General features: G+C 39.9%; 1 protein-coding gene across 1 annotated transcript; it reads left to right on the top strand.

Moving 5' to 3' along the window:
• The first annotated feature begins 1,660 nt into the window (after positions 1–1,660).
• On the top strand, positions 1,661–12,030 carry sp3a (sp3a transcription factor). Its single transcript, XM_063499432.1, has 6 exons — positions 1,661–1,830; positions 2,215–2,312; positions 5,741–6,977; positions 8,458–8,644; positions 8,726–8,922; positions 9,879–12,030. Exons 1-6 carry the CDS (start codon positions 1,824–1,826, stop codon positions 10,166–10,168), a joined length of 2,016 nt encoding a protein of 671 aa, XP_063355502.1. The 5' UTR covers positions 1,661–1,823; the 3' UTR covers positions 10,169–12,030.
• The last annotated feature ends 895 nt before the right edge of the window (positions 12,031–12,925 follow it).

Genomic DNA, 12,925 nt, shown 5'->3' with positions numbered 1-12,925 from the left:
GTACTGTACATATACATGGTTTTAGTACACCCTTTTTAAACAACTTTATATAATCTTCCTTCTTTAACAGGGAGAGGAATATTGCAAGTTTCACTTCACTACACTTGTCAAACAGTTGTAGTTACTTTTCAGATTACAGTTTGTCATATTTTATCTGTGTCCCATTTCTTTTTGATAAATTAAAAAAGGCCACTCCAAAACTTTTTGTTAGCCATTCAGAGGTGAACTTGCTGGTGTGTTTCAGGTCATTATCCTGTTGCATAACCCAAGTGTACTGTACTTCATGGCACAAACTGATGGTCGGACATTCTCCTGCAGGATTTTCTGGTATAGAGCAAAATTCATGGTTCCATCAATTACGACAAGTCTTCCAGGTCCTGAAACTGCAAAGCAGCCCCAGACCATCGTATTACCACCACCATCTGTGACTGCTTTTTACAGAAGCAAAAGAAAAATAAAGCTATATCACATTATAACTTGAAAACTTTATTGTTCTAACTCACGTTAGTACAATATACTTTTCACATTTGAACAACATAATATCACATTATTACAATATACATAATTATCACGTTATAACAAAAAACCTTTCACGTTCTTACAATATAAATATTATATTGTACGAACGCGATAATTATGTAAATTGTAATAACGTGATTTTATGTTGTTCAAACGTGAAAAGTATATTGTTAGAACAACAAACTTTTCATGTTATAACGTGATATAGCTCTATTTTTCTTTTGCCTGGGTGGCAGCTCTACGCTTCCGTAGCTTTTATGAAATGCTATGTTAGATTTACGCCAGGTGTAACAGGACACAAACCTTCCAAAAATTTCAACTTTTGTAATGTCAGTCCCTAGAATATGTTCCCAAAATTGCCTTGAGGAACATCAAGATGTTTTTTGGCAAATGTGAAACACTTCATCGTGGTTTTCTCCTTGAAACTTTCAGATAAATACCATTTTTGCCCAGTCTCCCTCTTATTGTTGAACACTGAAGTTGACCTAACTCAGGAAAGTGAGGTTTGCAGTCCTTCAGATGTTGTTCTAGGTTCTTTTGTGACCTCCTGTATGAGTCACCAATGTGATTTTAGAGTAATTTGGTAGGCCGGCCACTCCTGGAAAAGTTCACCACTGTTCCAAGGTTTCTGAGTTTGTGGATAGTGGTTGTAACCGTGGTTCTCTAGAGTCCAAAAGTCTTAGGCTTCGGATAGATGTCAATTACTTTGTTTCTCAGCTTTTTCTTTAGATTGCGGCATGATGTGTTGCTTTTTTGAGATCTTTTTGCCTACTACTCACAGTACTTAAAGTAAAGGATATGAATACTCACTATTGACCACTGATGAACAGGTGATCTGGTGGAGAACAGCTGTAGGTGGCAGACAGAGCTCTTCAACTATAGTTAGGATCATACACAGAGCGTAACTGCCATGCTTTGGACTAAAACAGGGTTCTTTCACTGTTAACAACAATGTAAATACAACCCTCAGTGCCACCAACACAGTCCAGCTGAAAATGCATACCAAACAGGAAAAGAAGCCAACAAAGGATGACTGACGTGTCGGCTGACAAATAATAACAAGGTAAAACAAACCAGCAGCCAATCATTTTATGTGGAACGGCGGGATTTCCTGTGTGTGACGCAAATGCTCCCAGTCAACAGCGGAGGCCCCACCCTTTGTGTTACCTACCGCCCGTCAATCAAAATAGAAAAAAATCAGACACTTATCACTAATTTCCACGCGTATACAATCAGTGTAATCTGTTGATCATGTCCGGTGGCTTGTGACTATCAGGACTCTCCGTTTTAGGACAAGTCACGCAATGACTGGTACGTAATATCCATTATTTCTCACCCACGTATGCTAACAAGCTATCTCGGGCATCCTCTGGCTAAATTAGCTCGCTAGCAGGCTAGTGGGGATTCTCGATGGCGATAGTGCTAATCATCGCCGGCTAAGTTGGCAGCAGCGGCTAACGCAGGGCTCGATAGCTTAGCTGGCTAGATTAGCTTGTGTGGGACACATCACTGTTTAGCCTTCATTTAACTAATCAGTGCTACAGCCCCGTTTAATGGAGGTTTGTGATATTAGTAACAGCGGATGTAGTTGTCGGTTTAGTGGCTAACTGTACTTTAACGTGGTTGTGAGTTACAGGTTTGTTTAGCTAACGTTAGCTTCGGCTGTTCCCACACTAAATGTTTTTCACTTCACAGCCCCAGAACAGCCAATGAAAGCGGGTGATATGGCTGGCTTAGACGTGGACAGCATTAAGAGCGACTTTATGCAGCAGGAGGAAGGCAGGGGCAATCAGGTAAGATTTTTTTCTACTGTATCGTGGTTCTCGTCATAGGTCTTGGCTGCGGTTTTAGTAACAAGAGAGTTTGCATTACATATTTGAAACTTGGTGGGGGTTATTATTGTACCCTGATTTGAACTTCTCAAGCAACACTTCCTCCCAAACTGCTTACAAATCCCGCCTCCTTTGCTAGATTTGATGGGACAGACTCCATTCAGACCCAAGCCTTATTTTAGGTGGTGTCCACGGTTTTGTCTGAGGGGCACTGAACAAGACAGCCATTTAACCAGTACATTCACTTCTTAGCATCAGTCACATTTTCTGTGCGGTCCACACACTTTATTCCTTTTAAACCTGCCCCTTTTGAGCCGGAGACTTGGTCATCACCCCTCGACCTGCTAGAAATGACCTACACTGAGGTTGGGTCACTATATTCAGAGGTGGACAGCAGTACTGTCTGATGTAGTGAGCCAGCACCTCTGCTATATCTGATTCTATTTTAGCAGAAGGAAAGGTTTCGGTCACACCTGAGCAAAACTGTTGGTTGGACAGTAAATAAGCAGGTTCAGGTTACTTCATTTGTCCTCTTAGGTAGATTTGGTCGGCAGTAGTCAGTTACCCATCCCTACATGGGTATTTTCAATACAAACAACAGATAATCGTAGAAAAGATTAGGGGGAAAAATTATATCAAAGCTATGATTTGTTTATGTGACTAATAGCTGCCGGAACAAAGCTGCTCTTTAGGCCTGAAACCTTCGTCTAGAAGGAAGAAACTGAAACTCGATATGCAAAGGGTGCAAGTCGTTGAGTAAAATTGAACCAACCAACCAGCGTAACCATCGTGTGTACTGGGATGTTGGGTTCAGCTGTGGCTCACCAGTCAGGCTGTTAGACCATTTAACAGTTTGATTGAGTTCTTTACAACTCAATATCCAAACCATAGCATCATGGTAGGGGCTAAAACAGAGCCAATAAAAGCACAATAAAATTATGGTTTTATCGTTGTGGAAATGAGCAAGCCATCTCAAACATGACAGGCTCTGGTGCCCTTTTTTACAAACAGCTTCACCATTTGCTTCAAAGTTCAGCTTTGAATCAATAAACAGACATTTGTTTGAAGTATTTGTAGTTATAAACTGAATTAAGTAAACTAAACACGAGTCAACAGATGTACTTTTTGTTGCTCCCTAATTCACAGTGGGTCACGCCACTTGTTTTATTTGACAGGGATTTGTTTTGGTTTGGTTTAGGCCTATGCCCTTCCTGATTCCTGAAAAGGATTTGTACCCATTTTACCCATGGCTCACTGATATATCATTGCAGGTTCATAGTCTATTGTATAATATTGCAATGTACACAGACAGAGGAAACTGATACCAATTCTGTGTCAAATGTCTTTTATTCGCAAAGTTAATGATACAAAAACATCTTATTCCCATATTCATCATGGGAGAATTCAGCATCAGGATTTTACTTATCATTGCCTTGATGAACACAGTCAATCTCTTTTGCCTTCAAGTATTCCTGCTTCATGTAAGCCATCAGTTATAGTAACGCTAACTCAGTTTTTATTCCAATCCATGCCTTTTGTTATTTTTCCAAGCTGAAAAATAAATTCCACCATTCCTGAGTTTTGATTTAAGAACTGGTACTGGGGAAGAAAATATTGGTTTGGTGTATTAAATTGCAAAATAATTATCTGCTTGATAATTTTAAACATAAGATACACTGGCAACATCTGCACATTTATTAAAACAATTGCTCAACTTGACAAATAAAAAAAGGGACATGAGATGTATTTAGTTAGATAATATTTTTAACTCATAAATGAGCTCGAGCAGTGGTTGTCAATATGACAACCAACCGAGTGGGCAGATTATCTAAAATGCTATTTTAATACCTCTCCTGTTACTGTAGACTAATGTAAGGGTAGTTTGATCACATTTAGCATAATGGTTGTCTTTTTGTAAGTCATTAAAAATTCACCTTCACAGCCCAAGGTCAAGTTAAAGTGTTTAGGAAACAAGGTTTGTTTTTTGTTTTTTTTTAACTATTCCTGTGTTAAACTAAGGTTGACTATAGCTTCTGTTTTACAACATGATAAAGACAGGCCGTCCATTTTTCAGTGTAATTTTCAGTCTCTCATCTTAGCCTGTTGTTTTACATCTGTTGTTAATGAAACTTCAACATCAATCAATCAGAGGAAAAAGCTCTCCAACACCTTAAGATGAGCTGATATACATTAGTTTTAATTAGCTTTAGTGTTTTAATTTTTCTGTAAATGTCTGTTTAATTTACTTCCATCATTCGGTCAGGATTTCAGGTTCTTGTTTTGTTAGGTCAGTACTGAAGACTTAACTGAAATAGACATTTCATACAAACCTGCATGTATTTTTGTTGCTCAGTTTCATTTTATTTTTTGATGATATCAGTATGAGCTCCTAAATTTGTGTGTCTGTGAAGTAAGTTTGCAGTTTTTGGTTTTCATATTTTCATAAGAGAAAGTTGTTTCGCTATGTTCGGTTTCTGTTTCTAGCTGGTCTGAGGTTATTGATGTATTATGCACAGTATTGCTCAATATTTCTTTTATTAAAAACAAATGTGATCAAAACACTGCTGAGAATCAGCCATGTCTGCTTGAAGCAAGGCGTGCACCAATTCCAGGCATTCACTTTAAAAACAAATCCAGCAGAGACAATTTATTATAAATACAACCTCAGCTCATTACAGCTCGGGTAGCTAGGCACAGTAGAGTGAGAAAACTTCATGTAAGAGCTGTTTGATACAGTCAACACAAACAGCGACATGCCCATTCGCTCAATTGAACTGTAGTGGAAAAATCTGGCGTGGATCAAACAATGAAATAAGACAACCAAGTACAATTAGGTGTGTTGTCCATATAGCATTGATGCAGGACGCTGATAACATTGGGTAGACTGACTCGCGCTTGCGTCTTCGAGGTTTGTGGTTCAACTCTCCTAGGCAGCTGTGGAATTGCGTGTTCTCCCTGTGCATGTGTGGGTTTCCTACACATGTGTCAGCTTCAGTCTTGTTAGGTAATCAGTGATTCTAAATTGGCGGTGAATGTGAGGGAAATGAAATGCTTAAAGTGTTGTATGAATGTAAAGAGCTTGAGTGAGAGCTTGAGTGGTCAGTAAGACTAGAAAAGCAATAGTTAGATGCCAGTATATCATCTATTATTGGAGTCAATGCTACAGTGCTAATAAAAGACTAAGGGAATCAGCTTAGTTACATTAGCATGAATAGGAATGGCAGACAGACCTCTAAATTTCAGCCAAACAAAAGAATTTTGGTCATTTAGCAAATGCAGGTTTTTATTTTCATACAATCATCTCTGTACCTTAAAAGATGAATATAACTCGAGTTCTGAATCTACTTTTTAAATGTATTTTATTTTATGTGATTTGTTTTCTTTCTCAGACCTCAGATCCATCTACGCAGCTTACTGGGACAGAGAAATGGGAGGTGTTAACCCCCACAACAGCAGCAAAAGATGAGTCTGGAATAGTACAGATCCAAAGTCAAGGGATATTAACGTCAAATGGGCAGTATGTTCTTCCTATCCAGAACTTACAGGGTCAGCCAATCTTTGTGACATCAGGAACGGACGACTCCTCTGCCAATTCAGTGCCTAACATTCAGTACCAAGTAATTCCTCAGATTCAGACAGCAGATGGACAGCTGAGCTTCTCCACGGCCAGTGTGGAAGGACCAACCCTGACTCAGGATGCTACGGGACAGATTCAGATCTTGCCTGATGGTAGCCAGAGTCTCAGTGTGACATCAACTGCAAGCATCCTTAACAACAACCAGAACCTCATTTCACAGACTGCTAACATCCAGCAGATCCAGGGGGTTTCTATTGGCAGCTCCACCTTCAACAACCAGGGCCAGGTTGTTACTAATGTGCCTGTGGGTTTGCCCGGGAACATTACCTTTGTTCCTGTTAACAGCGTAGACTTGGACTCCCTTGGCTTGTCTGGTGCTCAAACTATAGCAACAGGGGTCACTGCTGATGGCCAGCTAATTATGGCAAGTCAGCCTGTGGATGGCTCTGAGAGTCTGGCTAAGACAGATGACCATCTCTCACAGACACTACCAGTAAATGACTCGAATGCAAATCCTGAGATATTTGTGCCAACGTCTTCCTCTCTACACGTTACAGCAAGCGAAGCAGGTCTGCTAACCCAGAACACTTCATTACCATCGGTGGCTACGGAGCAAGCCAACTCAAGTTCTGGTCTCCAAGAAGGCTTCGTCCAGCAAAATCAGGAGCTAAATGTCCATGCGTCTTCAGCTCAGCCGATCATCCAGCTGCAGCAGGTTCCTGTTCAGACCACCAACGGCCAGGTGGTGCAGTCAGTGGCGGCAGGTGGGCAGAGTCTGCAAAATGTGCAACTGATCAACCCGGGAACCTTCATCATCCAAGCTCAGACAGTTACGCCATCGGGTCAGATACAGTGGCAGACCTTTCAAGTGCAAGGAGTGCAGAACCTCCAGAATCTCCAGCTGCCCACCACACCACCCCAGCAGATAACTCTTGCTCCAGTCCAGACCCTGTCCCTGGGTAACATCAGCACAGGACAGATCCCCAACCTGCAGACAGTCACAGTCAACTCAGTGGCCCAGCAGGAAGGAGACACCAATCCCACTGCAGGTATAGTAGCTCTTCATATTGTCACAATACACTCGGGAGAAGAAAAATTTTGACCAATTTGTCCTTTTGTGGCATCTGTACGTGTACTTCATTGGCATTTATCTCCTTTTTATGTTAGCTTAGATGCATCTTTTCAGAGTGGGACAAATTAGACCTTTGCTGTTGTTTTTAGTGCGTGAACTTTTTTGCTCTCTGACAATTTTTAATGTAGCCGAGCCCACCTACGAGTAAAGGTCTAATCAGCAATGGAACTTAAAACACATGTTAGACTGTCCGGGGCACTTTTTAAAGGTTTTAAAGTCAAAATGCTCTTTCATTATTTTACATCCCATAATTATATTCTAATTCTCTTTAAGTTTCTTGCATATTTACTCTTAAATCTAGCCAGTTTAGCGGCTTCCAGAAAGGTCTTCCATGAGCAAATTACTTGTAAATTGCTATAATGTATTCAATTACTAATTATACTAATGCAATGAAGGTCAGTGGAATTTGTTCTTGGTGCTCGAAGTAGACAATCGAGTGACGTCTTTGTATTTGTTTTACTTATTTATTCATAATATATTTATATAATAATCCATGTAACTTTTAGATTATGCGTTGTTGCTTAAAAGCACACATGGAAATATCAACGTTGCTAATGGCTGAATTCCATTTAGATGCTTTTGTTTCAAGATCCTAAAGTTGTGCACGTGAAACATCGTCGTGTTTATGGGGACACAGGAATAACGTTAAACAATTACACCAGTGCGTTTCCTCCAGTGACCGCTCTGGTCCATATTGACATGATAGCATCCCACAGTTTCGGCAGATTTCACATCATAATGTGAATTTTCCATTCCCAGAGGTGCTGTATTGGGCTGAGATCTTGTGACTTGTGTAGGACATTTGAGTACCAAGAGCTCATTGTCATGTTCAAGAAACCGGTTTGAGATTAGCAAATTATCCTGGACATAGTCAGCAAAAATCCTCCTGTAGGGTGTGTTGTTTAAACAATGCTCAGTTGGTACAACGTGGCCCAAAGTGTGCCAAGAAAATATGGCCCACACTATTACACAGCAGCCTGAACTTTTAATACAAGGCGGTCTGCATGCCTAAATGCACTGATTTGCCCCCATGTGTTTCCATTAAGAAGCAGTTAAACAGGTGTACCTAATAAAGTGGCCAGTGAACGTAGTCTGCTTAGTCTCATCAACACTCATTGTTTACGTCCTCAAAACGTCTTTGTGTTTCAACTTTATATGTAATTATTGCTGTCATAACATTGTGATGAAATTTCTGATTGTAGCAAAGTCCATCCACCCATTTTCTGTCACTCATGTGGGCCAAAAAGTCCACAGGGTACGCTTAATTAGTCATCAGAATTCTCACTGATACATTAAGTCTGCTGCCTTGCTGTCAATCACACACAGTTACAAAGCAGCTCTCACTGTTCAGGCTTTTTGGCCAGTTATAACTGAAGACTGTTAATATTAATTTTTAGATATTCAGATCAAGGAAGAGCCAGACTCTGGAGAATGGCAGCTTAGCACTGATTCTACCCTGAACACGAGCGATCTGTCCCACCTCCGAGTCAGACTGGTGGATGAGGAGGATCAGCTTGGCCAAGAGGGCAAGAGGCTGCGCAGAGTGGCATGTACCTGCCCTAATTGCAGAGAGTCGGGTGGCAGGTGAGTAATCTTGACCTTTGTTTCTTTTGTTTCTCTCATCTATATATCAGTATCTTTAATGTCAGTGCCTGTGTTTCGCAGAGGATCTAGCATGGGGAAGAAGAAGCAGCACATCTGCCACATCGCGGGCTGTGGGAAAGTATACGGAAAGACATCACACCTGCGAGCACACCTGCGCTGGCATTCAGGGGAGCGACCTTTTGTTTGCAGCTGGATGTTCTGTGGGAAGAGGTTCACACGCAGCGATGAGCTGCAGAGGCACAGGAGAACACACACAGGTGCCCTTTTTTTTGCTCCCTCGATGTTTGCACATCAGGAAAACATCCATAAAATCAGTAAAATGTGTTAATTTGTGCCCTGCAAAGCGTGAGTCACCTAAGAAATAACAGCGTTTGTCCCCCTCTGGATTTAAAATGTCAGGTTAGGATTGAAGACCATTGTGAGAAAAATACACATAGCTAGATTCACTGGCTTGGAGGGAATTTTTAATCTTAAAATGTGCTTTAAACAGTTTGTTCTGCAGTTGAATTTGAAGGATGTGTTAACAACAGTGAAACTTTACAACAACAGTGAGCTGAATGTTTATTGTTTTGATTTTTAGTCATGATTCATGAAATGCAGATAGTATGAGTGTATGTATGAGAATTCCAGATAAATCTACTGCCACAACGTTAATGGCAGGACAGACCTTTGATAGCGATATCACCACTTGGTCATACTGTTATCTTTGCATATCGCTGGCAGAGCGAGGCCTCTGACAAGACGGGCTAAAGTAGCCTTTTATTACGCTGTCAGCTGCAGGATATGAACAGTTAGCATTCACAGTTAACTTTTCAAGAGGATGTTCGATGATTGTAGGCTTCTAATTGGTAATAATTGTAATCAGCTGTATAGCGTCAATTTGTCATTTCTGTCAGTGACAGACTGGCTTTAGGAAACTAATTCAGATTAAACATTGGACCCAGGTCATACAGCGTTCAGTAACAGCACACAATAAAACTATTAAGAATGTGCATGTCGCTGGCAGTTCTGCCTTTTGTTATTTTTGTGTGTTCCATCTATTCATGGATCAATCAATTTGAACTTTGCTTGCCACTTTTTTTTTAACTTCTTGTGATCTGGTGATAGACGACATGCTTAACCCTCTCCAAATGAATTCAGCATCAAACTATCTTTGAAACTGTGTTTCCTCTCTCTCTCTCTCTCTCTCTCTCTCTCTCTCTCTCCCTGGCAGGAGAGAAGAAGTTTGTCTGCCCAGAATGTTCCAAGCGCTTCATGCGGAGCGACCACCTGGCGAAGCACATTAAAACTCATCAGAACAAAAAAGGCGTGAACTCTGGCAGCGCCGTGGTGGCCTCGATGGAATCCGCAGGGTCCTCAGACAGTATCATCACCACGGCAGGCGCCACCCTCATCCTCACCAACATCCAGCAGGGCTCCAGCAACGCCCAGGACATCCTAGCCAACGCAGAGATCCCACTCCAGCTCGTCACCACAGTAGCGGCCAGCGAAGTCATGGAGTGATTTACACTCCGCTTATGAACTTCCGCGACCTCCCTCATACTGTATACTCCTACCTGCATTTTTATTCAAGTTTTGAAGGAAAAAACTAAAATTATAAATATATAAATATATATATTTTAACACAGAAATAGTCAGTCCGTGTCCATCCTCAGTGCATACTGAGAGAAAACAAGCAAAGTTGGAAAAAGACATTGCAGTAAACACACAAGGAAATGCCTTATTTTGTACAATATTGTGTAGTTGAAAAATGTAGGATTCCACTTTCTTTTTAAATTTACTTATTTGTTAATAATGTGATTTTCATGAAAATGATTGGTAAGTTGAGCAGTTTTTTTTTCTCCTCGCCTTTTGTTGATGGTGTATTTTGATGATGTCCTTCATAATAGGCAAGACCCCCCCCCGCCCAATATCCCTGTGTGTAAAGACTAAATCTCATAGCAGAGCTAATTTTATCCAGCTGAAACAAAGTTATTGTTTATGCCCATGCAAATTTTACATTTTTTAAATTATTATTGTTATTATTATGCATTCTTGTTTCCTTCCAGTCTGCTTGCAAAGCCCTCCTTCCTCCCTTTTTAATGAGTTTGCTCAAGCCTACTACATTTTGCAGGTGAAAATGGAAAAACAATCAAATTTTTTGTATTTTAATTCCTCTTAACATTTACTGTTGATATTATACACATTATTTGCATATGAAATATTTTGACTGAAGAGCCATTTATATCGGGCTTTACATAAACGACGCGTTTGCGCCATTGAAGGTTTAGAACATTTCAAATGGCTCCATTATATGTAATTCATGTGTTTTGGGGGGGTTTTGTAAAAAAAAAAAGAAAAAAATCCTTTTTGGAGGATTTCCAAATGAAAATATGTTGTAATATTAAGAAAAAAAAGCCATTTTTCTGGAGGTAATTGCCAAATTGAAAACCAAACTCAGGGTGACTTGTGACTGTGTGATGTAAGTAAAGTTAAATTACCCCTGTAGCTTCTCGGGCCATAGCGGGATGTTGTGGGAAAAATTGTTTTTTTTGATGGATGGAAAAGCTGAGGCGAATGAAGCTGTCATCATGTTACCTATGCTCATTTGATCTTATCATGTCAGCTGTCCTTTATATTATAATTTTTCTTTTAAATAGGACCCACCTGTTCATGTTAGGAAGAAGTTTTCACCAGGATCTGGCTCTATCGGTCCTATCGCGCACTTGAAAAATGTATGTATTGCTAAAAAGTGGTACTCCTTTAAACGTCACTGCTCTCAACACTTTAATCTTGTTCAGATTTTGTATAAAAATGTTTTGTATGTTTCCCAGCAAACTGTCTGTTATACCCACTGTCAGTAAATGTGCATTGGTTTTTTTTTTTCTTTTTCTTCTCGTGTTGTATTTCTTTATCTGCATGTTACATTCCCTTGTAGTGGGTTATCCATTTATGTCTCTTATTTCTTTCTTCTACTGCCACCTTCCAAACTGCTTAACTATTAAATTGAATACACATACACACTGAACAGTAAATTTACTTGTGGCATATTTATTCTTTAGTTTTTTCCCCTATTTTGAGACAGTGAAAAATATATAATGTGATCAGGTTTACTCCCATGGCCACTTGTTCCTCTTCAAGAGATATTAAAATGCCATCTGAGACGAATAGCAAGAAATGCATGAAGAAGAATCTTCATATTCTGTGCTAAACACTGAAGGTTTATCCTCACTCCAGTCTTCTGTATAAATATGTCAATATAGCATCAATATAAATGTTTCTGTTATACTTGAATGCTCTTTATTTTTTGATTTCTTCATTTTTTTTTAATGTATCTTGGTTGTACCATGTCTGCTGTCTGAGGGCAGTTTGATATTTCATACTAAAACGACTAAACGTGAGACCAGTTTGATTTTTTTTTTCTTTTCTTTCTTTTTCCCCAAAGACGCATCAGCTCTTTGCAAAGCGCACACTGTGGGTTAGTAGTCCAGTAGATGTCACTACAGCCAAGGGATGAGGATGGGAGGTACGTTTGACCCCTTGACCTTCCCCGTGTAGCTGCAGCTAAGATGAAGACAGAAGTCATCGAGGCCAATAAGAAGTGCAGACCCCACAATTAACCGCAAGTTAATGTCACACAGAAATGTCAGGAACATATTCTGCTGCTGGTGAACAAACTGCTGTCTCGTGACTTTGAACAAACCCTGCAGAGAGGCACGAGACGAACAGCTGCTCTGCCTCCGACTTCAAAATGTGCACGCCATTTCCTGACGCTAATTTATTAATATTTTGATTAACCTCGGCTCTGACACATGCTGCATCACTATCTTTAACTCGTCCACTAAATGGGACATTTTGCTAATTAGGTAGTGTTTCTATTTTGTTCTATAACATTAGACTCAAGTCTGCAGAATCAGGGAGTTGGTTACGTATTATAGCCTACCTGGTTTTAGTGCCTGTGAACATAATTAAAGTGGTAGTCTATGAAAAGCTTTATCTGGTAAATCTGAGTGGAAAGCACATGCTTTTTGACTCTTAGTCAATTTGAGTTTGAAAATGTGGTCCATAATGTTCAAAAGGACTCGTTCATTTTGTCGTTCCTTTCATTTGCATAATTTAATGAATCCAATTCATTGTAATGCAATACCAAGTGCACCAGGAACATAGAATGACAGTTTGAGTTAATGAAATGTGTTAACGGTATCATCATTTACTTGTATGTTAATTAGTCCAATTAATTTCCCCTGCTCGGTAATCTGAATATTGTAATAATCTTTGCTC

Source organism: Pelmatolapia mariae, linkage group LG16_19 (genome assembly GCF_036321145.2).
Source record: "Pelmatolapia mariae isolate MD_Pm_ZW linkage group LG16_19, Pm_UMD_F_2, whole genome shotgun sequence".
Classification (NCBI taxonomy): Eukaryota; Metazoa; Chordata; class Actinopteri; order Cichliformes; family Cichlidae; genus Pelmatolapia; species Pelmatolapia mariae.
The sequence above is the reverse complement of the archived record's forward strand: the minus strand, read 5'-3'. Positions and strand labels throughout refer to the sequence as shown.